The 26,984-nt window shown below is 58.5% G+C and overlaps 1 protein-coding gene across 4 annotated transcripts; it reads left to right on the top strand.

The window, feature by feature from the left end:
- Nucleotides 1-4,697: 4,697 nt before the first annotated feature.
- PODN (podocan) lies at nt 4,698-26,164 on the top strand. Of its 4 annotated transcripts, none has more exons than XM_012529122.4 (12): nt 4,698-4,957; nt 5,424-5,480; nt 11,966-12,273; nt 13,364-13,457; nt 14,756-14,820; nt 15,654-15,763; nt 16,846-17,002; nt 17,311-17,426; nt 17,919-18,576; nt 21,650-21,798; nt 22,742-22,952; nt 25,250-26,164. In XM_012529122.4, exons 1-11 carry the CDS (start codon nt 4,765-4,767, stop codon nt 22,923-22,925), a joined length of 2,091 nt encoding a protein of 696 aa, XP_012384576.2. In that variant the 5' UTR covers nt 4,698-4,764; the 3' UTR covers nt 22,926-22,952; nt 25,250-26,164. The 4 variants fall into 4 exon arrangements, with proteins under 4 accessions (XP_012384576.2, XP_004468886.2, XP_023447603.1 ...); XM_023591835.3 differs by lacking the exon at nt 5,424-5,480 and adding an exon at nt 9,607-9,721 and having other exon boundaries at nt 4,835-4,957; XM_012529121.4 differs by lacking the exons at nt 4,698-4,957; nt 5,424-5,480 and adding exons at nt 8,716-8,799; nt 9,607-9,721.
- The last annotated feature ends 820 nt before the right edge of the window (nt 26,165-26,984 follow it).

Below are 26,984 nucleotides of genomic sequence, written 5' to 3'. Positions count from 1 at the left end.
TTGAGAGACAAAGTTCACTTTTAGAATATGGCACCTTCTGTAGTGTGCAGAGTGCTCTATTCAAGATCAGGCATTTCAGGGAGTAGATGTGGCTCAAGCAACTGGGCCACATGGGAGGTCCCAAGTTCGATTTCCGGTACCTCCTGAAAGAAGACTAGCAGACAGATGAGAGAGCCATCTGGGGTCGGTGGGGCTGGGGGGGAGGAGCTAAATTTTTTTTTTTTTAAATTTAAAAAAAGACCAGGCATTTCATCAGAACAGAAATAAACAGAAGTTCAGACATGAAGACTTAGGCAAGCTGAAAAAAGCCTTCAGTTTGGCAAAATGATACCCAAGGGCAGAGAGTGTGATATCAGTTCACAAATATTTGAGAAATGGAAAGACCAAAGAAGGAGAGGAATGATTTTGCTTAGTTACTGGAAGTAATGGGAAGAAATATAGAAAGGAAAATTTCAGACTGAAAATCACAGAAACTTTCTGACAACTTTGCATTTGGTCATGAGTGGGTTTGAAAGCGCCAGCCACAAAGATGCTCCTAAACCCAGAAAAACAAGGCATTTCATTGTGGGAGATGTATTTTAATAGGGGCTAAACAAGGAAATGGTATCTCATTGATAGCCACTCTTTTGAGAATTTATCCTTCTGCTGTTTATCAAAACTTTTTTCTTCTAAGTGCTAGAGAGAATATTTGATACTTGATTTACTTTATACTCTGACTTGTTCTATGACTGACCAAATAACTTTGGAAGAAATAGAAAGAAATAAGTATTCAAAAGTCTTTAAGTTTTCCTAGAGTGAAAGCAGACTGCATCTTTTTTTGAGTCCATTATTTATTCAGCTTAGATAAAGTAGTAAATCCTGAAACCACAGAATGGCAGCGGCAGTGCAGGAGACAGCACTCACTGGGGTTGAAACCTGAAGACTGGAGTTCGAATGCTGACTTAAGAACTCTCTAAGGCTCTCTCTGCCTAGAGGAGCCTGCACCAAACCTCGATGTGTATTTCCATCTTTTTCTCCCATTTTTCAGTGAGCTCTGTTCTTTCCCCCATTTCCCAATTAACTCTTTTTACTGGCCTAACTAAAAAAAACAAAACAACTCACTAGTCACCTGAGCAATTTTTGTAACCTCTCTGAGCATCAGTTTCCTGTACTAAGGAGGCAATGATACTATTATGCTTGTGAAGATTAAGTTAAATAGTGTGTGGGGAAAATGCCACACCAGTGTTATCTGTTAATGTTTCTATTGGTTTTCTATTGCTGCCATAACAAATTACCACAAGTTTAGTAGCTTAACACAACACAATTTACTACCTCAGAGTTATGTAGTTCAGAAGTCTGGGTGGACTTGGCAGATTTCTCTGCTCCAGTTCTCACAAGGCGGCAATCAAGCTGAAGTCTGGGTCTGGGTTATGATTTAGAGGCTCTGGGGAAGAAACTGCTCCCAGGCTCATTCAGGATACTGGGAGAATTCAGATCCATGCTGCTGTAGGGCTGAAGTCCCTGTCTGCTTGCTTCTTGCCTGGAGTAGTTCTCAGCTTCTGAAGTCTTCTGCATTACCTGGCTCCGTGCTCCTCTTCATCTTCAAAGCCCACAAGAGCCAGTTGAGTTCTTCTCACGCTTCAAATCTCTCTGACCTCGGCCCCTCTGCTTCATCTCTCCTGTCTCCATCCAGAGAAAACGCTCTGCTTTTAAAGGCTCCTCTGATTAGATTAGACCCGCCTAGATAACCCAGGCTAATTTCCCTGTTCTAAAGTCTATAACCTTAACTAACTCTGCAAAGTCCCCTTTGCCATGTACATAACGGGCATAGCGTCTAGGGATTTAGCTTATGGACATAACTAGGGGGGCATTCTGCCTTCCACAATGTTGTTACTTTAGAGCTCGAAAGAGACCATATAGATTATGAGACAAAGTTCTTGTTCTGGAGGGTTTATAATCCAGTGAGGGAAAGATGAAAAAAATAATATCAGAGCAAGAAAAGTTCAATAATGAAGAGTTTGTATGGGATGTTACAGGATCCCAGAAGGCTTTTTGTGTACCTGACTTGGCTTCTGACTTTTCCATCATATTTTGTTTGTTCCTCAGTGAGCCTTGTCATTTATAAAAATCCTTCAGATGTCTCCGTATATATGAAACACTACCATGTGATTTGATTCCTTAGTGGCCGGAAAGTCAAGATGCTGCCATAGCGCAGTATTTGGGACTCTGCTACTTAATAACAATAAGTTTGTGATTTTTACAGTTCAGGTATAAGAAAAGGTCTTGAGCCTTTGGCTCAAAGTAAAAGGAATTATTTTCTTCCCTGATGATGAAGTCTAACACCAGCTCATTGGCCCTTAGTGACTCTTATCAGCAATCCCCCTTGAGAGCTTCCTTGTCTTAGCTCTCTCTAGCCATATGTATGTCTTTACTCCTTCCCTCTTTTGAATTTTGTTCCTTATTTTTGATGTCTGATTATTTTTAAACTTTTTATCTTGAAATACTTTCTAACATATACAATAGTTTCAAAAATAATACAACCCCTTTACAGAGAACTCTAGCATATCCCTATTCCCCTCATAAATACCCAGATCCACCCATTTTAACATTTTGCCACATTTGCCATATCATTCTATTTGTTCTTTATTGTTTTGAATTAGAAAGCTCTTGCCCTAGGCAGTGTAGAGGTTTCTGTTTGATTCTTGTCACTTGTTTCTATTTTCAATAATAGATGTTAGCAATAGTTTTGTAATAATATTAATAGCAGCTACCCTTTATTGAGCACTTACCTGTGCCTGGCGCTGTGCATAGCCCTTGAAGTGCATTTTCTTATTTAGCTACGGCATTGTACAAGGTGCCTTTATCTTCATTTGAACCCAGGTCTAAGTCCAAAGCTCATACTTGACACCATGCTCTACTGCCTCCATTTTTTTACAGTAATATCAAACAGGAGTGAAACTGAGGGACAGCATGAAGGAATGGAAACAGCTCAGGTAGATTTAGGAAACCTAATTTCAAATCCAACTGTCTTGACAGTGCTTCTGAAAGTTAGAGGACTTGCTTCTAAAGCACCACAATGATTGCCTCCATTTTTCCACCAGACACTTGTCACTTAAGTGATTACAGTTTGTGTCCATAGCACTGGGCAGCCACAGAACACACGTGGGCATTAGAGGATGCATTCTGTGGCTGTTCCCTAAAAGACACGAGCCCCAGCAGTTACATGCTGGAGGTAACATAAAGAAGAGCTTCCCCATAGAGCTGGGATGATTAATATACATATTTAAGGATTTCGCATGGTGTTTGGCACATAGTAGCTCTCAGTTTGTGTTGGTTCCCATTATCCTTGTAGAAGATTTTCTTTAGCTCATAGGCATTCAAAGCAGTAGAATCTTGTCCTTTTAGCCCCCCTTGAATCTAGGCTCAGTGCTCAGGGTAAGACATGAGATGCATTGCTGTGTTGGCCCCTATCCAGTCCTGTGAATCATACCAACTCTTAAGTTTGAGCACAGAAAGAACTGGAATTTGAGGCCAAAGAAGGCAAAATATTTCCCCTTCCCATTCTTGCAAGTGCTTGAATGATTGGTGTAATGGAAACAGACAGTCTTGGGTTCAAATCCAAGCTCTATACTTGCATGCTCAGTTACCTGCCTGTTTTCCATCACAGAAAGAACTTGGGCTGTGGAGAAGGGTAAACCTGGCTGGGTTAAAAACTGCAGCTCTGCCAATTAATGGCCGTTTTACTTGATCACTCATTCACTTACCTTTCCCAGGCTGTCTCCCTTCCTGTAAAATGCAAATTCTTCTTTTACACCTTACCTTGAAAAATGCAAGTTCTTCCCTTGCATGTTGTGAACATTAGAGAACAATGCATATAGTACAATCAGGAGGCCACAGCAGCAGCATGGAGTGAGCCATTCACCCAGGGCCCTAGGAATTTAAGCTGAGCAATTGGTCCCAATTTTATTTATCCTTCTACTCCAGCAGGAGGGCATCCAGGTAAGGTAGCTGTGGGTGCCCTGCTCATAGGCCAGAGCAGTATGGCAGGAGAGGCTTACTATGCAGTGGAGATGTCATACCACCTAAACCCAGTCCCACCGTGATTAATTGCCGAAGCCGCTGGCACCAGTGTTGCTTCAGCTGCTAGCAGTTAATGCTCATTTACTTGGAAACATTCTCAGCTCCTGGGAGCAATATGGTGCCACGAGGGCTCACTGCTTACCCGCCCATTCTTGCAACTGGGATCCACATACAGCCCACGCTGGGTCCCATTTACTTCCGTCAAGGCTCACCAGGCTGTGGGTCCAGGGCCAAAGTGGGGGAGGGGTGGGGAAACTTTTCCGGGCAGGGGCGCAGCAGGGTCCTGGCTAGCGACCCTATTAGCCATGGCCCGGGACCCCAGGTTGGGAGAGTGAACCGAAAGGTACTCGTGGCTGGACGGGTTGCAAAAATGCTGTCATGAAGAACAAACTGCGCTCTGCGGCACTGGGTCGAAGGGGCCCTCTTCCCAGGTGCTGGGGCCTACAGGGGGTCCAGTTCCACCGCGGAAGGCTGGGAACAAGGAAGCGCCGCGGGCTAGACTCCCCGCCTTCCCGGTTTCCTAGGGGGGTGGGGGCGTGGCGCAGCGCGCCCGCCGGGCGGAGAGGGGTCCGTGCGGCCGCTCTGCCTCCCCGGGAAGTGGGGCCCCGCCAAGTCGAGCACCCGGGGCGGGGGGGGGACAGGCCCTCCGCTCCCCGCGCCTGTGGGGACCCTACGCCTGTGTCCGAGGAGGCCGGCGTCCAGCAGATGCACGCGGGCGGGGGGCGGGGTGGTGGAGGGGGGCCGGGGGAGGCGGGGAGGAGAAAACCCACAACAAAACTTGCGTCGCGGAGCTCGCGGCTCGTCTTGAATGGAAGGAGCCCGCGCCCGCCGAGCGCAGCCGAGACGCAGGAGAGCGCGTTTGGCCCGCGGGGCGCCGCGCCGCGCGGGGTCGCAGCAGGTACCGGGTCCGGGCGGCCGGGGTGGGCCGAGGGGCCGGGGACCGAGCCGGGACAGCGGACTTGGACTTCTCCCTCGTCTCCGGACGGGGCCGGCAGCTGCCCCGGGGCGGGGCCGCCGCGTCTAGCCCCCTCCCTCAGACCCCTGAGCTGAGGCCCGGCTGCGGAGCTCCTCCTCCGGGATGCGACCCTGGCGCCACCGGGACCCGGCAGGGGCCCTTTCTCCTCTCCGGTCAGAGGCCGCCTCAGCCCCCGGGCCCCTCCCGCTGCAAACATCTGGAAGGAATCTGAGGGCGGATGAGGGGGGAGTGGGAGAGCGCGGGCGGGGCGTCGGAGAATATGGGGGGCAGGTGGAACCGGGGAGGGGCATAGACCCCTGTACCCAGGCCCTGGCGTAAAGTATCCTCGCATTTTTCCACGTCGACTCATCAAGGGCCTTGGCGAGTCTAGCCTTCGACCTCTTTGTAGACGGAGAAACTGAGGCCCAGAGTGGGGCAGAGATCAGCCCTCGGGAGGTGCTGGCAGGTGAGGCCGAGCCCGGGCGTCCGCGGCGCGGATTTCGTGTTTCGCCCCCGGGACCTCTGCGCCGCCCCAGCCCAGAGCCCCGTACTCCCCGAGCCGAAACTCTCAGCCGGCGGCCTGGCATGTCCGTCTGTCTGTCTACGCGGCTGACTCCCAGCCCGGGCGATCGTACGAAGGAGGGGGCGGGGGTTGGAGGCCCTCGGAGCGCGCGGAGTTAGGGGTGCGCCCTCCAGCTAGAGCAGCGGACGCCCCCTGTCCTGGAGCGGGGAGCTAGACGCGACGGAATACCTGACGCGCGGTCAGGTGGAAGAGGCGACGGCGGCGGCGGCGAGCTCCTGGCAGCCTCCTGGGCTGCGGCCAGGGGTGGGAGGCAGCTGCAGCCTGAATTTCCAGAGGAGCAGCCGCCGCCGCAGGAGGCAAGCGCCCTGGCCTAGCTGCGTGCGGCGCTGACGGCCCGGTCCCGGGTCCCCGAGGCGCTGAGGGATGCGCGTCTAGGACTCGGCGTGCAGAAGCTGCGGCCTGCCTTAGCTGTAGGTGTCGCCTCCTCCGAGAGGCACCGACGGGCGTGAACCGGGAGAGCCCCTGCGTGGTCACATCCTCCACCCCTGCCTTGTATAGGAACCTTGCTCACTGGGAAGGCCATGCCCTGAGCACAGTGGGGCAGGAGGGGGCTCACACCACACCCCGGCAAGTTACTCAGAAGAACCTGTAGGCTGCCCTGGGACAGAGCAGTGACTGGTCCGGGGGTTCCCTCTGGCCTGCCGCCCTCAACATCCGCTCTTAGGGTCCAGCGCCTAGTCGAGTACAAGTTAAGAAGTCAGATCCACAGGGCCATTTTCATGAGCTCCTGTGGGAGCATGCTCTGAGGCTTCTGTCTGCACCTTGGGTAGGGGGTGACGAAAGCATGGCTAGGCGGCACCTTTAGGCCTGGCGTAGCTTGGACCATGACCCGCTTGGCGCCCTCGATGCCTCCCTCTCAGTGACACCTTAGCCCTTGGCAATCTGGTTCTCCATTCTCTGGAACTATTTACCCTTCCCTGAACCACCCCTGTCCCCTGCCGCCGCCACCACCGCTATGCCTTTGCAGATGCTATTCCCTCTGCCTGAGGCGCCTTTCCTCCCCTTTGACTTCTTGGAGAACATCTCCTCAGTCTTCAAGACCTGCTCGAGGATCTGGGCAGGAGTCAGAAGACCCACAGTCTCGTCCTGGCCTTGCCATGAACATCCTCATTCGTGAACTCGGGGCTGAACCAGATACTGTAGACTTTTCCAACTCTGCCTTTCACAAATTCAGTTTTCAGCCAACATTTCCTGAGCACACTCCATGCCTGGGAGTCAGGGAAGGCTCAGCTGAGCTTTGAAGGATGAAGGCATAAAGGGGTTGGGGTGCTATGAGAGCCAAGAGGGCAGGAAAGTCTTCCTGGAGCAGGAACATTTGTACAGGGCTTTGAAGAGGTGTAGAAGTTGGCAGGGGATGGGCAGCAATGGGAGCCCCTTTGTGCCTCAGTTTTCTCATCTGCAAAATGGGAAGACTAACTCCTAATCTCGGGATGCCTATTCCAGTCAACAAGATGCAGCTATATGGGGCCCAGCATGGAGCAGGTGTGCAGCGAGTGTTTGCTGAATTTGAGTCCCTTTGCAATGTATGGAGGAGGAAAATGGTGCTGGGGACTGAGAATTTGCCTCCTGAGGGTCTTCCTTCCCCTTTTGTCCTCTTCTGGTTCTACTTCAAGACTCCACTCAGGCCCTCCCGGGCTTAAGATTTAGTTCTCCAGGGGAGCAGATGTAGCTCAAGTGGTCAGATGACTGTTTTCCCTGTACGAGGCCCTGGGTTCAATCCCTGGTACCTCCTAAATAAAATAAAATAAAAAGATTCAGTTCTCCAGGGGAGAGGCAGCAGGTCAGTAACAGTAACCTCATGTAGGCTGTACTTGTCTGGTGCCAGCAGCAGGCTGGGCATATCACCAGTGTCATTTCATTTAATTCTCATGAGATAACTCCCATCTCCTTTTCCTCGACTAGAGAACTGAACCTCAAAGTAGTGTAGTGCCTCATTTGGGCTCATACAACAGTCAGGATGGGAGCCCACCTTCTGTCTCTAAAGCACTCACCTGCAGACTGTGCTGTCCCTCTTGCCCAATACTTGCTGCCTGAGGGTTTGAGTTTTCCTCTCCAGGACCTGTTCCCTCTTCTGTTCTCCACACACCTCCTGCAGGGCTGGACACACCGAGGGGGCTATGAGGGCTTGTCGTCTGCAGCATTCCTTGAAGAACAGGTAGGAAAACTGAGGTTTTCAGTGATGTGTGGGTCAGTGATGTGACTTTGATCACATCAAAGTGGGGTTGGCACTGCCCAGGATCCCAAGGTCCTGAGAACATCTGACCAAGCTGGGGGAAGAAGAAGGTGGCACTGGGGCCACCACTCCCCAAGCGCTGTCTGTCCTTTCTGTGTCTCCCTTGAATCTAGCTCTTCCTCTCCATCCCTGTAGCCCAACTCCTCCCTTTCCACCCAGACCAGGTTCATAATCACCTGCCTGCTTCACTGCACAGCCGCTGAGCGCTCCCCACTGGTCCGTCCTCCATGCGGCATGAACCTACTCTCCTGCTCTTCAGTGGCACCTCATCTTGCCTAAGATAAGGGTCACACTCCCTAACCTGGCCTCTTCCTGCCCTGGACTTGTGGCCCCTGCCCACTTCATCACTCCCAGTCCCGGACCCCGACCACACACTCCAGTGAGCTCAGGAGAGCTTCCCAGCCTGGACTCCTGCCCCCAGCCTTTGCACGTGCTCCCCCCTCAGCTTGTGTTTCCCTTTCCCTGTCCCTTTCGCCTGATAGTCATCCTTAGTGGCTAGATCAGTCATCACTTCTGGAAAGCCCTCTCTGGCCCCAGGCAAGGTTAAGTCTCCTCTGGGCCCCTTTGGGAGCCAAGGATCCACAGTCACATCTCAGATCACACAGATTATTCAGCTTAGGCTGGGACTGCCCAACGGAGACTGGGTGAGCCACAGATGTAAAATTTTCTAGTAGCCACATTAAAAAGAGTCAAATGAAGCAAGTGAAATCAATTTTAATAATTATCTTCTTTAACCCAATATATCCAAAGTATTATTATATAATCAGTACAAAATTACTGAGATATTTTTGGAGATAATAATAATATGAATGTGATCTTTTTCATTTTTTTTCATACTAAATCTTTGAAATCCGTGTACACTCTGGTTTACCCTCAGCAGCACATCTCAGTTTGGAATGGATGTAGTTCAAGGAAATGCCTGTAGCCACAAGTGGCCAGTGCCTCCTGTACTGGACAACGCAGCTCGAGGTGGGAGCCTGCATCTTCTGCTGGGCTTGGCCCAGGGAAGGGCAGCAAGACGTGATGCTTAAGATCTGGGATGGGAGCTCAGCTTTGCTGCTTAACACCCGTGTTACGCTGAGCCTCAGCTTCCTGATCCTTAAAACGGTGATGATCATATTTTCAAGATGGTCAGTAATGCTAATATTTATTAAGATATGTTGAATATATCTATAGACACAAAGCTGAAGATGAAGGAAAAGGAGTTTGTCCAGTGAGTGTGCAGGATACGTGAGGACCAGAGCCCCTTGCCCTGGGTCCTCCTCCCTGGCCCCTGCCCTGGTTGACTTTGGGCCCTGGGTTGATGCCCTGGGCTGCAGTGGGCGCAGGTGGGCGGGGAGGAGGCTGAGGCCTGCTCTGGCCTAACGCTGTAGAACGGGTGCAGTGGGTTTTGTTTGTTCCATGAGAATGGTGGTCCGTAGACTGACCGAGGATGGAGTGCCCATTGTGGTCAGCAGGGGCGTGGTTGGGTGGGCAGTGGGCCAGGCTGCTGCACGCGTCACTCATCGCTGCCCACGGTGCCGGAACCCGGGAGCTCCCAGTTCTCTGCCCGGCAGTGGCAGGGCGCCAGTCTGCTTGGGCCTTGTGGTTTTTAATGGTCACGCCAGGCAGGCTGCCGCCCTCTTCTCTCTCCTCACACCTTTTTCACTGGGGCCTCATGTTCTCTGGGACCCCTTTTACCTGGTAGCCTCAGTGCTCACCCAGCCTGGGTGGATAGTGGCGATTGGTCCTGGGGTCTGGGACCTTATCCACGTCCCCCGTGTCCCCTGTGTCCAGCATGAGGCCGGGCCCAGGCGGGGTCTCACCTCGGAGAGCTGGCTGAGCCAACGAGCGAGACAGTTGTATCCAAAAGACCGCAGCAGCCACAAGGGCAGCTGGAATTCACAGCAAGGTAGAGTCTGCAGCATCTTCTCGGAGGAGGTGGGACTGGGTGGGGTCAAGAGCATGGCAGGATCTAGATGAGGGAGGGGGGAAGCAGGGGACTCTGGGGCGGGCTGTGGTGTGGGCAGGATGTGGGCCATGCCCACGCATCACATGACTAACGCCAGAGGAGCTAACATTTACTGAGCACTCACTGTGCGGGGACGTGGGTCCCACTGACTGCTCACCACCTCCCCGAGGACGGTTCTGTCATCGCCATGGATGGGTGAGGGAGCTGGGATTTAGGGGTGTTACGTAATTTAGTTTCCTAGGCTGCGGTAACGAATTCCCACACACTGGATCGTTTAAAACAACAGACATTTATTTTCTCAGTGTTTGAGCCAGAAGTTGAGACTCAAGGTGTCAGCAGGGTTGGCTCTGCGGGCTCTGGGCACAGTCGGTCACATGCCTCTCTCTTGCCTGGTGGCTCCCGCGAGGTGGCCGTTCCTTGGCTCATAGGTGCAGCGCTCCAGGCTCGGCCTCCACCTTCCCGTAGCCATCTCCTCTGGCATCTTTTCCCCTTCTCTTTTCTGATAAGGTCACATCTTTGGATTTAGGGCCCACCCTACTCCAGGGTGATCTCATCTCAAAACATTTAATTTAATTACATCTGCAAAGGCCCTTCTTCCAAATAAGGTCACATTCGCCGATTCCAGTGGCCTTGTCTTTTGGGGGTCACCATTCGATCTACTGTAGAGCCTACTTTCTAGCTAGACATCGGTGTCACCGCCATTTCACAGGCCCAGCATCTTGGCAGGTCCTTCTGACTGCTCTGTGGGTCTTGGTCCCTGGGCTACTGGTGGGGAGAGAGAGGCTCAGCCTGGGTGCCCCGAGGCCTGGACCCTTGCCGCTCTGCCGCTACTTTCTTAACGCAACGTGTCAGTGCCTGAAAGTGCGACAGTAGAGGCAGCTGGTCCAGGGACTTGGTGTCTGTTACCTTGCAGACCCCTCCCCGAGGCTGGGAGTTTAGACATATTATCTGCATTACAGATGAAGAAACAGCCCAGCAAGGTCAAAGCCAGTAAGTGGCTTTCGAGATGGGCCTTGAACTGGGGTGGGTCTGTGGGACTCCAGAGCCAGTGTTTGCCTGTCTCCACGTACCATGGGCAGTTTGCCCAGAGATGTTTCCTAAGCGATTCCTGGTAAAGAGAATTCCAGGGACCCAGCCTTGAGCCAAGCCTGGACCCACAGGACTGTTGGGACCACGGGACCCCCCAACATCTTCCTCAGTGGCCCTGAGACCAACCCTGCTGCAGCAGGGGGCTGTGCGGGAGTGGTCTCCTGCAGGTAGCAGAGGTCGAGCAAGCACATCAGGCCCTGGTGAGGCAGCTGAGGGTGTAAACGTGAGGGGCAGGACTGGGAGGCGGGGGGCGTGGCGGCGGCAGCTCTGTTCCCTGATGGCTCCGTGTGCCCAGCTCCGGGCGGGGCCTAAGGCCAGACACGGTGGCTTACAGCGCTGTGTGGGCGAAAGCGCGCGTTCGGCTAAGGGAGCGGTTTATGCAAAGCCCTGTGGGAGCACAGGATGGAGAGCCCTGGGGCGTCTGAGTCTTCTCGGGGAACACAGTGGAGGAGCTGGTTCTTGGAGGAGGAGGAGTCGCTCATTGCACAAGAGAGGGGAAGGGCATTCCAGGCAGAAGGAACAGCATGTGCAAAGGCTGGGGGGAGGAGCTACTAAAGAGTCCTGTGTACCTGCCGGGAGGGAGTTGAAAAAGAGACAGAGGCTAAGTCCTGAAGTTCCTAGAGTGGCGCGCTGAAGAGCGGAGGCGAACGGTGCCGGTGCTGGGAGCCTGGAGCCCTGGCTCGCCCGCTGGCCCTGCCGTGGCCTGCGACTTCTGGAGGACGGAAGGGCCTCCCGGCACTGCCTGCACCAGGGCAGCAAGGGCTCAGCAAAGCCCAGCCCAGGCCTTGCAAAGGACAGCTCTTCCTGGGCCTCAGCTTCCCCTGCTTTGAAATGGGAGCATCTGGGGAGGAACTGTGAAATGCTTGCTAGAAACAGCCTAGAGTGCTTGGGTCTCGGGAAGGTTTTGCGATGAGATGACTCGCCCTCCCTGTCCCTGGCCAGAGAGCAGCCCTGATGAGGGTGGGCCCACCACCCCGGCCCCGCCCTGTGCTCAGGACGGCTGCGTTTTGACTCCCGTGGGCCCTCGCCCCTGTGCCCACGGTACCTGCCAGGTCTGCCCTGGCACGAAGGTGAGTCTGACTCGCCCCCCCGCAGGCACCATGGCCCGGAGCAGGGCGCTGCTGCTCCTGTTGCTCTTGCCACAGCAGCTGGGACGCGTGCTGGCGGCGAGGGCCTCTGCTTTCGGCCGAGCTGGGGCCCACAGCCTGAGCCCCGAAGAGAACGAGTTTGGGGAGGGCCCGGTGCTGGTCCTGAGCCCCGAGGAGCCCGTCCCCGGCCCAGCCACTATCGACTGCCCCCGAGACTGTGCCTGCTCCCAGGAGGGCGTGGTGGACTGCGGTGGCATCGACCTGCGCGAGTTCCCGGGGGACCTGCCCGAGCACACCAACCACCTGTCCCTGCAGGTGAGGCCAGTGCTGGGCCAGCGGCCACCACGGGCTGCTCCCCGCCTGTCCCAGGACCCCCAAACTCCCAACGCCCCGCTCTCCTGGAACCCCAGCACTCCTGGCTCCCACCTTCCCGGATGTAGGGTGCTAGTGCAGGTCAGACACATGGAGTCCCCCCGCCTGCGGCACCCCCTCCTGATAGCCCAGGTTCGGCGCGCACAGAGGCGCCCGGGAGGCGGAGTCAGGCTCGCTCTGAAGCTGGCCGCAGACTGACCAGCCGCTGACCTCTGAGGAGGGACAGCCAGGGCACCCCAGCCCCACTGCAGGCTGAGCGGAGCGGGCTCTGCGGGCTCAGGGGACAGTGTGCTCCCTCGCTGAGGAGCCGGGAGCCTGCTCAGGCCTAAGGCCAGGCTGGCACCTGGTACTGGGAAGGGGGAAGTGGCGTTCCCAGCGGGGACTGTGGGCCGCGGAGGCCCCCTGGGGGAGGGAGGAGCTGTACTGCCGGTCGATTTCCAAAGGACAGGCAGGCCCAGTGAGGTAAAGTGGCCGGCTCACGGCCCCCAGGATAGCCAGAGGGACAGGGAGGAGCGGAGCTCATTTACTGTGTGTTCTTTCAATCTCATTCCTAATGTATTTCCTGGGTACCTGCTGGACACTTGTGGCCCCGTGTGGGATATACTAGGGGTGCAGGGAGGACGCGCCCTGCCCTTGGCAGGGACCTGAAGAGGTAGCGGTGAGCCCGGGGGTCAGTGCTGTGGGCCAGCGCCGGCTCCCCACCCGGCCCTAAGCCAGCCCAGGAAGCTTCTGGAGGAGGTGCTGCCTGACCTGGCTGGGCGTTGAAGCTTTCCAAGGGGCAGGGGGCAGCAGAACCATGGGAGCGAACCACAGTGGGTTCTGGGTTGGGAGTGGGGACACCTGCCGCCGCGTGGGAACACAGCGGGGAGCGGGTGGGGGAGACGGCAGGCTCCGCGCTGGCGCAGCTTTGGTCGCGCAGTCCTGGTGGGTGGGCTCTCGGGCCAGCGCCTGGCTCCCCGCGCCCCGGCCTCAGGTGGGGGCGGCTCCGCGCCTCCCCCAGGGCTGCTTCCTCACAGACCCTGCCCGCCCCCAGAACAACCAGCTGGAGAAGATCTACCCCGGGGAGCTCTCTCGGCTGCACCGGCTAGAGACGCTGAACCTCCAGAACAACCGCCTGACTTCCCGAGGTGAGGGTCCCGCAGAGCCCGGCCCCGGGGCTCCAGGCGCGGGCTCGGGCCGGGTGCAGCCTGCACACCCTGGAACCCCCGGGGGCGCTTGTGCCTCTGCCTGAGACGCGGGAGGTCGGGCCAGGAGGGAGGCTTCAAGGCGACGAGTCCCGGATCCTTGTCATAGGATCTTCAACTCACAGAACGCCCTTAGAATCAGAGTCGGAAAGGCCTCAAATAATAAGAAGGTACTTTTTTTTCCTGATGCGAAAAATAACATTTCATTACAATAGAGAAATTGAAAATGTGGAAAAGAAAATGAAAGAGAAAACCACTCGATTCTGCCACTGGGAATTAATACTATTGACATTTTGGTAGATTTCTTTCCTTTTTTTTCCCAACTGCTTTATTCAGGTATAATTTACATACCATAAAATGTACCCAGTTTAAAGGTACGGTATGATGAGTTTTAGTAAGTTTGTACGGTTATGCAACCAGCACAAGCCAGTCCACTCTTTCTCCTTTGGGCTTTTAAATACGTAGCTGAACCCATACTATAGATACTATGCCCTGCTTCCTTTCACCTAGCAGTGAGCTCAGGAGCATTTCCCGGTTGCCCAGAACTCTCAGTAGCCGTCCCTTTAAGCGGTGGCAGGGTATTCTGAGGAGAGGATGCTCCACGGTTTATGTAACTGTTCCCTCTCCTTAGCTACTTGGCTGAGCCCCAGCAGCTGAGGGTCTTGGAGCCCAGAACCAAGTGTCAGAGGCGGCCTCAGGGCTGGAGAAGGGCCAGGCTGGCCGGGCTCCCAGCGACAGCCGAGTCTTGATGCCGCATCTGCTGGATGGGGCGGGCGGGCCAGGTAGCAGCACGGGGGCGACCGGGGGCACCTGTCCTGCCCTGCGCCGAGCCGTGCCTGGCTCGGCCCCCCTGCCGTGGGCTGGCGGTGAAGCGAGGCTCTGCTCCTCTGGGGCTGCCACAGAGGGGCGTCCTTCCTGGGAGGGCCCCCTGCCCTGTGGCCTGACCCCCTGGGATGGATCCCACCCCAGGCTGCCCCAGCAGCATGAAGATCAGTCAGTCACTCAGCAAACAATCACTGCCTCCACCTCTGAACTTGGGCCTGTTTGAACAAGGGGACGAAAATGGGGCAGGGCAGGCCTTTTGGGACTGATTGGGAAGGAGTTAGTGGAACCTGCCTCAGGGGGCACCCACCCCATCCTGGCAAGTGGGGTGGATGTGGGGGAGGGCAGGTCAGTGCTTGGCATGCTCCCCCGTAGCATCTCCTTCATCCAGGGCTCTGACCGCTGCCTGTCCTTTGAAGGGCTCCCAGAGGAGGCGTTTGAGCACCTGACCACTCTCAATTACCTGTACCTGGCCAATAACAAGGTGAGGGGCCTGGGGCAGGGTGGAGGTGTGCTGCCCTATCCCCTGGGTGTTGTCTTCAACTGAGTTCAGTGAACTTACACCAGGGCCTCTTCTGGGCTGGCCGCTGGGTCCCAAGGCTGCTTAGACATGGCCCTGTGTGTGTGGGGGGGTGGGGGGTGCATAGACACAGACCCCACACCTGTAATCCAGGGCGGTGTATGGTCAGATGATGAAGACAGGCCAAGGCTGGCAGGATGTAGCTGGGAAGAACTTGGAGGGCTTCCTGGAGGAGATGGCATTTGAGCGGGAGCAGGGAAGTTAATAGGATTTCAGCCAGGGACCCTTGAGGAGGATGGCACAGCAGTAGCGGGGCCAGCGTGAGTGAAGGCACAAGGACTCAATCTCAAAACATTTGACAGGCTCCTTCTTTCTCTGACATCTCCTGAGGTGACCCACCCGTTCCTTGGGCTTAACTCCCATCTCCGTGTATGTCAGTCTCCAGCCCTTTCCATTCCTAGGGACTCGAGGCTCAAAGACCCACCTGCCTGCCTGACCTCTCCCCTAAGATGACTAAGGCATCACCCTCACCCCAAGGAGAAGTACCAGTTCCTGCCCACAACCCCCAAACCGAATCCTCCTCCTCTGTAAAGGGCGTCACCAGCTGCCCACAGCTCCGTTAGTCTAAGTCAAGAATCCAGGAGCACGCCTGGGTGCTGTGCTCGCCCTCACCCCATCTAGCCCCGTGGAAGTCCCCACCTCCCCACCAGCACCGGCCGATGAGCGTCAGGCAGGCGGGGGACCCAGCCAGCCCCTGCCGCTCCACTGGTCTTTCCGCCCTGTGCCTGCCTTTCCAGCTGACCCTGGCCCCCCGAATCCTGCCCAACACCCTGATCAGCGTGGACTTTGCTGCCAACTATCTCACCAAGATCTACGGGCTCACCTTCGGCCAGAAGCCAAACTTGAGGTCAGAGGGCAGAGTGGGCGGCCCCAGCTCCAGCGGGGGTGGGGGGGTACTGGAGGGAAACCAGGGGCCAGAGGGGCCCAGACCACTCAGGCTGCCTGAGGAGGTGACCTGAAGGTTGGGGGGGATCAGTCCAGGAGGTAAGGACGGCGCGAGCTGCCGCGGGATTGCGCAGAGCCGGGTGAGGTGTTTCCCTCGTTCCAGCCCAGGAGAGGCGGCATCTTCCACTGTCCCCGTGTGAAGGCTGCCCTGGGAGGGCTGGGCTCCCCTCTGGCACAGGCGTGTGAGCGGGCAGGTGGTGCTGGGCGGGGGAAGTCGGCCTGGGCAGGCTTGGTGCCGCTTCTGTCCCCAAACCTGCCATCTCACTCGATTCTCTTCACCCCTTGAGGAGCCAGGGTTGCTGTGCATGGCCCCATCTCACAGATGAGAAGGCTGAGGCCCAAGGGGACCCATAGACGGCTGAGCTGTGCCTTACACGTGTTTCTCTGGCTCCTTGTGCCCTCCCCTGCTAGGCTGTCGCTCTGTGAGCACAGGGGTCTTGGCGTGCCCACTGCATATCTCCCGAGCCTAGAGCAGCCCTGGCACATAGTGGCTGTTCAGCATTGCGGGGTCACCCCCTGTGGCACAGGCCCTGTGCTGGGGGACACAGAGGCAAAGGGGACAGGCCCCGTCTGCAGGAAGTCCCCAGGACTGAGAGCGGGGCTGTGTGGGGCTGACCGACAGGAATACAGGGGCTGAGGGGGAGGGGGGGCCCAGGGCTGGAACGGGGATGAGACCTTGAAGGAACGGAGGAGCATGGGCTGGGGTCAGGAAAGCCGGTCTGAAGCCTCTTTCCGCACTGGCTTGCTGGGTGGGGGTTTCCCTCCTCCCCAGCCCTGGGTCAGGAAGCGTCCCCTCTGGGGTCACTGCCCCACCCGGGCCTTGGATCCCTGGGCTGTGCAGGGCCCCCTAACTCTACACTTGGGGTTCGGATGGGCTCAAGGAGGGCGCCCTGGGCCCCAGAACCAGCCTGAGTGAGGATTTGGAGCTGGTGCTGGGCAGAGGGCGACGGGGGGTGCAGGTGGCGTGAGGACTGTGCCCTTCAGGTCCGTGTACCTGCACAACAACAAGCTGGCAGACGCCGGCCTGCCAGACAACATGTTCAACGGCTCCAGCAACGTCGAGATCCTCATCCTGTCCAGCAACTTCCTGCGGCACGTGCCCAAACACCTGCCTCCCGCCCTCTACAAGCTGCATCTCAAGGTGAGGAAGGGAGAGGGTGGGAGGGGCAGAGCGCGGCATGGCCAGGGCGTGACGGCAGGATGTGCGGCAGGGGGCGGGCAGGTCCACATGGGCACCGGGAGGCTGTGGACACCTGCCGGAGAGCAGAGGCCACTGCGGAGAACCCGGTGGAAGCCTGGGCACCTGGCCCTCGGTGCAGGTTGAGGCGGGGAGCTCTGAGACGCTCCAGGCCTGGGTCCTCCCCATGGCTCCTCCAGACCCCTCTCCATCCTCACCCTGCGGCCCGTCCTTGCCCTCAGTGCTCCTTCGTGCTCCCCTCCCACCCCCAGAACAACAAGCTGGAGAAGATCCCGCCAGGTGCCTTCAACGAACTGAGCAACCTGCGTGAGCTGTACCTGCAGAATAACTACCTGACTGACGAGGGGCTGGACAACGAGACCTTCTGGTGAGCCCCAGTGTGACGGTGGTGTCTCTGGCAGCTCCTCAGGCCCCCCCCCCCCAGCCAGGCCCACCTTCCCTGGTGGGTTTCCTTGGAGAAGAAACTTCCAGGATTGTGCTTCTGTGGAATGTGTATCCATTAGTCCTGCCAGGCTTCTCCTGAGGCGAGGAAGCATTTGCAGAGACTGTTTCCTTGGTGTGAAATGCACACACAAGCGTTCTTGTTGAAGGCAAATGTATTTTGGTATTTTTTAGGGTCTGGGGTAGCCACAGAAGACCTAGTTAATTGGTCTTCAAACAGAGGGACAGAAACTGTGTTCAATCTTCCCCCCACGAATGTAGCATTCAATTAACCCAACGAGAGGCTGGGCCATGCCCCCCCCGAGCGGGTGGCAGAGCTAGGGTGAATTAGAGGCAGTGCCCCTGCCACCTCCCTGGAGAATAAGGGTGGACCCGGAGGGGCAATGTGGGCTCCCGCCAGCCTCCTGCCTCCCCGCAGGAAGCTGTCCAGCCTGGAGTACCTGGATCTGTCCAGCAACAACCTGTCGCGGGTGCCCGCGGGGCTGCCGCGCAGCCTGGTGCTGCTGCACCTGGAGAAGAACGCCATCCGCAGCGTGGACGCCGACGTGCTGACGCCCATCCGCAGCCTCGAGTACCTGCTGCTGCACAGCAACCAGCTGCGCGCGCGCGGCATCCACCCGCTGGCCTTCCAGGGCCTCAAGCGGCTGCACACGGTGCACCTGTACAACAACGCGCTGGAGCGCGTGCCCAGCGGCCTGCCGCGTCGCGTGCGCACCCTCATGATCCTGCACAACGACATCTCGGGCATCGGCCGCGACGACTTCGCCACCACCTACTTCCTGGAGGAGCTCAACCTCAGCTACAACCGCATCACCAGCCCGCAGGTGCACCGCGACGCCTTCCGCAAGCTGCGCCTGCTGCGCTCGCTGGACTTGTCCGGCAACAGGCTGCACACGCTGCCGCCCGGCCTGCCCCGCAACGTGCACGTGCTGAAGGTCAAGCGCAACGAGCTGGCCGCCCTGGCGCGCGGGGCGCTGGCCGGCATGGCCCAGCTGCGGGAGCTCTACCTCACCGGCAACCGGTTGCGCAGCAAAGCCCTGGGCCCGCGGGCCTGGGCAGACCTGCCCCGCCTGCAGGTATGGAGGGAGGGTGGGCCCCGGCAGCGCAGGTCCGGGCACTACTGGTGTGGCTGCCCTGAGCCCACCCAGTCCGCTGGGGTGGGGATGGGGCAGGAGGACTGGGCCAGGAGGGGGTTGGCTGAGCTCATTCACTGGCAGGTACTCGCGCTGGGAACCGGGACATGCTGGGGTTACGGCTGGCACGTCTGGGTCAGCCCAGCTTAGTGAAGGGCCTGGCGGGACAGGCCATGGGCAGAGGACAACCAGGCTGAGCTCACCACCTGCCGGTCCAGGCTTGAGGAGAGCTGCAGGGGTGGGGGCAGGTGGCGGGGCCCATGGTTCAGGATTGCTGGGGGCAGCGTGGGTGGCTTGGGAGAGGGACGCTCACTCACCAGCAGGTGGAGGAATGGGCGCTTGCGAAAACGGGGGGGTGGGGGGTCATAGCTGGTACCACCAGACCTGCCGCGCCAGTCTGCAGAGGGCATATGGGGCGCGGATCCTCTTCTGGGCATTCTGATTCTGGGGCCAGTCAGAGGGTTTGGCTGCTGTGGCTGTGGTCACAGAGGCCGGGGACATCTGGGCTATGAACTGAGTTGAGTGAAACCACCCAACTCAATCAGCGTGGGCCAAAGGGAATTCACCAGAGAACCCAGGAGGGAGGGCCAAGGGGCCGCCGGATCCCAGACTGGCGCTGTGGGGACCCTCTCAGCAGCTCACATGGCGCCCTGGCACGGCCCCCCCACAGCCCTCGTAGCAGCGCCGGCGCCCCGCCCTTCACCAGAGCAGACCTGAGCAGGAGGCCGCAGGGCGTCTTTGTCTCAGGCCCAGCACTGCTGTTCCCTCTTCCCCCACAAGTGCTGGCTTGCTCCCCCCCCCGCCCCCCCCCCCCCCCCCCCCCGCCCCGGCTCCCGTCACTGCCCCCCTCACCTTCCTCTGCTTTGTTTTTCTTGGTCAACTTCACCCCTTTGGGCATTCGCTCATCTATTTGTTTGAGGCCTGCCCCTCCCACTGGAATGAAGGGCACTGTCGTCACTGCTGGACCCCACGCCCTCCACGTGGTGGGCTGGCAGGAAGTGCTTGGGGACTGAGCCTAGTGACGGCTGAATGAGCGAATGCAGGCGGGAGCTGTGGGAAGAGGCATGTCTGCCCGGAATGCAGGAAGGAGCCCCAGAGAGCAGCGCTCACAGGGGCCGCCGTGCCCAGGCTTCCCTGCTGGGGGCTGGACACCCGTATCCAACCACCTGTGCCCATCCCTCATGGCATCCTCGGAAGCCATTCCCACACCCCGTTGTCTCCTCCTCCACACCTGCTTCTCCTGCTGCCTTTTCTTACTCAACGATGGGGTCGACATCTACCTGGTGCCCTCAAGGAACCTGGGAACTGCTCTGACATTCCCTTCCCTCTCACTGCTGGCCCCCACCAACTCTCAGTCTGTCTGCCTCTCTCCATCCCACTGCCCATACCCCAGGCCAGGCCACCCCCAGGGTAACGCTTTTGTGTGCAATCAGAGGGTGTCTTGAAAAACACATGCCCATCTCCTGCTCCTGCAAAGAACCCTTCCATGACTCCCCATTGCCTTTAGAATCCATGCCATGGCCTTCAAGTCTGCCCCTGCTCCCACCAACCCAGCCTCCCTTCTCACATTTGCTGCATGCACTGGGCTTGAGACACTTCCCACCTTCCTCACTAGAGGTGCCTTCACATTCATTCATTCATTCCGTGAGCCTGCACTGAGCTCCCACCATGTGCCAGACACAGCTTTCACACTGGGCACCCGGTGGGGAATAAGACAGATGGAGGGTCTGGAGCTTACAAGGATTCAGCTCAAGTTATCTGGGAAGGGCTGTTGCTCCCGTTTGCCAACAGTGGGCACGTTAGGCGCCTGCCTGAGCCTGGGCGAGTCCACCAGGTATGGGGTGTCTGGGATGGGGATGCTTCCTCGGACTGCTGGATATTTTAGCACGTAGCTATTCCCTCCACTTCAGAGTCCCCGTCCCTAACACCCCTCCCCATCTGCCCTGGCTGCCCTCGACTTGGGCGTCTCCTCCCTTGGGTGCTTTCCTTGCCCCGCACCAGGCTGAGTTGGGCCCCTTCTCCAGACTCCCTCTTCATAGCCCTATTTTGCTAGGTGGGCATTGTCTGGTTTTGTGTCTGTCTCTCCCACCAGACTGGCTCCCGGAGGGTGGGGGCAGTGTCTCAGTGTTTTCCACATCCTCTGCAGCTGGGAATGGTAAAGATGGTTGGAATGAATGAGGAAGTGCTAGAGCAGACGTGTGTGGAGGGCCCTGAGTGCTGTGGGAACACAGTGGGAAGGGGGGCCCCGCTGGGCAGGGGAATGGGGCAGGGAGGCTTCCAGAGGAGGCAGAGCTTCAGAGCCCCTTGGGCCCTGACACCACCCCCAGTTTCCTGAACTCCAGCCTGCCGGGGTGAGGAGGGAGCCCAGAGACCACGGAGTTCTGCCCTCTGGCTGCACAGGGTGTGTGCGGGGTGGGGTTTGGGGCTGCCTGCGGGGCCGTGAGCTTGGCACCAGAGCCTGGCGCATCACCCCGGTCTCCTACCCACCTCAGGGTTTGTTCCACTGCCTGGAAAACTCACTCCCAGCTCCCCGACCAGCTGGCTCTAGGAGCCTAGGCATGTGCCTGCATCCTCACACCCTCCCTGCCCTGCCCCTGCCCACGTGACCCCTGCACTCCACGGATGAGCAGCCCCACCCCTGTGACCCCCACCCTCCACCCTCATCCAGGCCATAGGGCTGACATTCCAAGGCTGGGGCATCTCTGGCCTCTGCTCACCTAGGGCCTTTGGTCTGATATGGTGACAGGTGTGTTATGGAGGCAGAACTGTGACACCCGAACATCTTGACTGTGAATTCATTCAGTAATTTAGGCACATGGACTCCAGCCTCTTCCAGGCTGTGTGACCTTGGACAAATTGCTTGCCCTCTCCGAGCCTCTGTTTCCCCATCTCGAAATGGGATAGTTACAGATCCTACCTCGGGGAGTTGTCCCGAGCCTTAGATGGGCCAGGGACTGGTGGGAGCTTTGCATGCTGTGTACAGGAGGGGCCCTGACTGCCCTGGTCACCCCTACAGCTGCTGGACGTCGCTGAGAATCAGCTCACGGAGATCCCCGAGGGGCTCCCCGAGTCTCTCGAGTACCTGTACCTGCAGAACAACAAGATCAGCACCGTGCCTGCCAATGCCTTTGCCGCCACACCCAACCTCAAGGGCATCTTTCTCAGGTAGGAGACCCCCGGGAACCCGCACGTCCCCTTTGGGGGCGGCCGCTGCTCCACCAGGACAGTCAGGGCACCTGGGAGCAGCTTGCAAGCGGAAGTCACCATTGGAAGCTTGGCTGTGCCGCCGACTGCCGGGTGGCCCTGGGTATGTCACCAGCCCTCAGTCCCCGTTTCCTTAGCTCTCAAGGGTGGGGACACTCCCGACTGCTCCAGGGTCACCCTGGGCCTCACACCCTCAAAAGTTTGTGTAAGGGCTTTGCTGACTTGAGAAAGTGTGTGCAGGGGTGTCATTGATGTGACTGGGGCAGGAAGAGGTCCCGAGAGCATCCCCCACCCCCAATTCATAGCTGGCAGGGCTGGACCCCGAGCGCACAGAGCACGCCCAGGCTCCTGCAGGGCGCTGAGGCTAGAGCGTGGAGGGGCCTGAGAGCCGAGCCACACCCCAGGGCGAGCCCCTGCCCCCGCTCGGCCCTGGCCTCACCTGCATGTCACCTGCACCGTGCACTGCGGTGACCCTGGACGCGCCGGGTCCCCACTTCCCAAATTACAGTGAGAACGTATATAGTGTCTCCGCTCTCCGGGGCCGCTGTAACCCAAGTACCACAGACTATTTGGTTTAGACAACAGAAACGTATTGTCCCCTGGTTCTGAAGGCTGGAAGTGACGTCAAGGCGTCGGTGGCCGTGCAGTCCGCAGGGCTGTGGCAGTGGCCGGCCACCCGGGACGTTCCTTGGCTTGTAGCTGCAAAACTCAGTCTCTGCCTCGGGCCCGTGGCTGTCTGTCTGTCAGCTCTGCATCCCAGCTGTAGTGGGCCGCCCTTGTCCCGTGGTGCACCACGCCTCTGGGCCCGTGTACCCTCTTCCTGGGTGCCCGCCCCCCTTTTACCTTCTGAAGTGGGTAAGGCCGGGCTCCTGGCATCGACCCACCCTGTGGGCGGTCCACCCAGGTTCAACAAGCTGGCCGTGGGCTCCGTGATGGAAAGCACCTTCCGGAAGCTGAAACACCTGCAGGTCTTGGACATCGAAGGCACCTTTGAGTTTGGAGATGTTTCCAAGGGTCACAGGCACTTAGAGGAGGAAGAAGAGGAGGATGAAGAAGAGGAGGACGAGGAGGAAGAGGAAGCTAGATAGCGACAAGGTGAAACGGATCTGATCCTGGTAGGTGAGGTGTATGGGGCAGCACTCACCTCTCCGCATGGCAGTTTCCTGTCCCTGTCCCTATTCTGGGACCGTCTGTCAGTTCCTCACTCTCTGTCCCTGCGTCATCCCTTCATTCTGCAAACACATGCAAGCACTTGGTATGTGCTGGGTACAAATGGGAGATGGTGATGGAGGGTGATGAGTGCTGCGCGGTGGTGCGGCGTGGACGTGGGGCCCACAGGAGGTTCCTGCTGTGTCCACGCCAGCGGTGACAGGGGCTGGGCACCAGGAGCAGAGACGGGCAGCTGGGGCCAGAGAGCCTGCTGGGCAGGGGAAGGGGCCGGGAAGGGAGAGTCTGCGTTTCTAGCTTGGAATTCCAGGTGGTGTGTCGACTAAGTGGGAGAACAGGTTTGTGGGGGGGGAAATGTTGAGGTTGAGGGGCCAGAGCATCGGGGGATCTCTGCAGGCGTGGCTGGATGTGTGGTCTGGGGCTCAGGAGTGAGGGCTGAGCTGGAGCTGGGACCAGGCGTGGTGGGCCTTGGAACGGTGTCTGAGGCTGCCGCAGGCCAGTGAGCTTGCCAGGGGGATGGAGTGAGAAAGGCTGGGCAAGTGGGGGCGGGGGGTAAACTGCAGAGCAGGAGGGAGCTGGGAGAGCCGGGAAAGGAGGTGGCAAAACCTGGCAGCCAAGGGCAGGGGCTGTTTACACACATGTGAAACAAAGCACCCACACATGTGTACAACACATGCATGCACACACACATGGCTAAAATGTGCATAGGACAGAATACATACATGTGCACACACCCATGACACACCTACATGTACAAAGCATGCACATAACTTGCACACGTGCAGACACACAAATGTGCACACCCATGGACACACAGAGACCCTTACCTGCGCGTCCACGACACGTGTCCCTTCTGACAGACTTGTACAGAACACATGCCCATGTGCACATCCCTGCACGTGTATACCAGGCCCCCCACGCGTGCACTTCTCCAGCAGTGGGGCAATCACAGTGCTGCTGCCGGGCTGCCCAGGGCCCACTGATGTACCTGCAGGAGGGTCATCCCTGACCTTGTAGAGGGGCTTCAGGGGACGAGGGCGCGGGGAGAGTGGCTGGACGGGAAGTGCATCCAGGCGTGTAGACAACTCCTCCAAGAAGTTTGGCAGTGAAGCGAGGAGAAGGACGGTGGTCGTGGGAAGGGAGCATGGTGTTCACGAGAGGCTCAGTTCATTTTACGCTTTTTGAAGGAATTGGGCCCGTTGAGCGCTCATGGGGAGGGGCTGGCGGGGAGGGAGGAGGTGAAGACAGAAGAGGGAGATGGGGTGAGCAGTAGGCAGGCTGGCTTTGGCAGGAGGGCCGGCGCTGCCTCTGAGGCTGAGGACGGGGGGCGGCTGCAGTCACAGGCAGGGGTGGCCCTGGGACTGGACACGAGGGCACGTCAGCCGGGCCTGCAGCCCGGGTTCATCCAGGGCTGGGCTTGGGTCAGATGTGGGGCCAGAAGGACAAGGAACAAGGAGGCAAGAGAATGGCTGGAGTCAGGGATCCTGGGAGGCAGCTGGGTGGGGAAGGGGGCACACACAGCAGGGGCTCGGGAGGGAGAAGGGGGTGGACAGCCCCGAGGAGAAGAGAGGGTGCTGTGGGTAGGGGGTCGGCGGAGGCTAGGACTTCTGTGCGGGCTGTGCGGGTGCTCACAAGACCTGGTTGGGGCGGGGGACAGCTGTTAGGATGTGGAATTGAAGGAGGGCAGCGGGGCAGAGAGGAGCTGAGCTGGGTGTTGAGGACCCCCTGGGGGGTGACACGTTGGGGGGGGGGTTTGGAAGGAGTCCTAGCTGGTGACAGGAGTGCGCCTGGGGCACTGCGCAGGAAGCTCCCTCTCCCTCCTGGGACCTGGGGGCGGGCAGGGGCCTGGAGCCTTCTTCTCCCAAGGCATTGTCCTCAGATGAGCCAGGGGTCAGGGACAGAAGGGACCAGCCTTCAGTGAAGGGCTGCGGAGTCCCAGCTGGAGGAGGGGCCGTCGCCTCTGCAGAGTCACCTGAGCACAGCCCTGAGGCCCCAGGGAGTGGCCAGGGGGCCGGAGGCTGAGGGCCCAGGACGCAAAGGCCCCTGTGCCTGGCCAGGAGCACCTTCCGGTGGGCGGCTCCCCAGCTCTGCACCCGGGGGCGGCTCCCCTGCCCACCCACAGGAGCCTGTCTTCCCGAAGCCCCCTCCAGCAGGGCCCCCTAAGCTCTCACCCACCTCCCCCAGGCCAGTCGCGGCTGCTGGGTCTGCCCTGGGCTGGCCTCTGACCCTCCTCCATGTTCTGCAGGACAGTGGACCACCGGACTCTTTTCTGCAGCCACAGGCTCTGCCCCGTGAGCCCTCCCTTCTGCCACTCTCGTCACAGATGCCACCAGACACACCCAGCACTGCCCCCGTGGCGTCCACAGGGACGCAGGCTGAGCGCGCAGTCCCGCCCTTCCTGTGCGTGCCCCCCGTGCAGACACACGCCTGCACAGCACACGGCTGCACAGACACGGCTGCACAGCACAGCCACACACGCACAGCCAGCTGCACGCCGCTGTCCAAAGGTCACACTTCCTGCGCACACCCACCACGGCCATCATACCCTGAGTCGTGCGGACTGGGGGGAAGGGTCCGACGCACACAGGCACTGTTGGCTCCCCCATGGACACACGTGTGCACACACACACAGACATACACGCGCACACACAGCCATACGTGAAGAGCGCCCGCGGCCTAGCCCACCAACAGCTCTTACCCAGCCCAAACTGTCCAGGACAGCTTGCCATCTGCCCTGTCTGTCCATCCATCCCCTGGAGAAGACACAAGGTGATCTCCGTGCTCTGTGCGGCCAGGTGCCTGCCGCCCTCTGGGACTCACAAAAGCTGGCTTTTGTCCCTTTCCTTCCCTTTGTGGGCAGGAGCCTGCGGGACTGCTGCCCTGCCCCTCCCAGCTCTGGGGCAGTCGCTCGGCTGAGCCCCCGCGCCGGCCACGTCCTGGCAGGGCCACAGGCACCCCGACTGGCAAGCCCCACCGGGGGCCAGAGCAAGGAGGAGGGGCCCCACTGCAGCCCACGAGACCCCTTTCTCATTCCTTGGGCCTGTGGGAATGTTCCGGCTGCCTTTTGATTTTTATTCTTTTTAAAGAAAAAAAATGATAAAAATCTCAAAGTTGATTTTTCTTGTTACAGAAAAACTAATATAAAAGCATTATCCCTGTCCTTGCCGCTGTGGCCGTGTCTGTGTGGCTTCAGGGGTGGGTAGGATACAAGCACCTCAGCACCCCGTCCAGACCTGCAGGAATCTGGGCAAAGATCTGTTCTTGGGGCTCCAAACCTAGTCGTGCAGGCAGAGGTCCAGGGAGGCAGGGCTTCGTGGCAGGGAAGGAGGGGCCCGGCAGGTGGGCCGGGGCTGCCGCTACGGCCTGTGAGCCCCCACTGCCTAGCCTCGGGCTGAGCGTGCAAGCCGAGCCCCTGCAGCTTTGGGCTGCTCAGGTCCCACCAGGAGGGCGGCTGTGCACTGAGGGGCATTACCCACAGGGCATCCCCGGTGTCCCACAGAGGATGGCTCAGGTGAGCAGAGGTGCCTGAGCACCCAGTCAGATTCAGGAAGAACCTGTGATCGCGGAGCTGCCCCAGGGTGGGCCAAGATGTAGGAAGTGGTGACCTCCCCGCTCCTGGAGGCATGTAAGCATGGGCTGGGGCCCTCCTGTCAAGCCTGATAAACAGAAGATTCCTGCCTCATGCTGGGACACACCTGATCTCCCCCAAGGGCCTTAGGGATGTGACACAGGGAAGGGGTGAATAAGCCAGTCTACGCTGGTGGCAGTGACCCCAGCTCGACGTCTGCCCTCTGCAAGGTGGTTAGGCCTTAACCAGGGCAGGATGCGCGAAGGGTGGGCCTCAGCGCCCCCAGCCCCGCGGAGTCAGGCTGCTGCTCCCTGGCAGGGCTGGTGGCCCCGGCCCTGGGAAGAGGGTGGGCAGTAGTTCGTAAGTCGGGGACTGGGAGGCAAGGGCCCTCCTGAGACCGAGTCACCTTGGG

Source organism: Dasypus novemcinctus, chromosome 9, assembly GCF_030445035.2.
Source record: "Dasypus novemcinctus isolate mDasNov1 chromosome 9, mDasNov1.1.hap2, whole genome shotgun sequence".
Taxonomy (NCBI): domain Eukaryota; kingdom Metazoa; phylum Chordata; class Mammalia; order Cingulata; family Dasypodidae; genus Dasypus; species Dasypus novemcinctus.
Note: the sequence above shows the minus strand (reverse complement) of the source record. Positions and strands in the feature narration are given on the sequence as shown.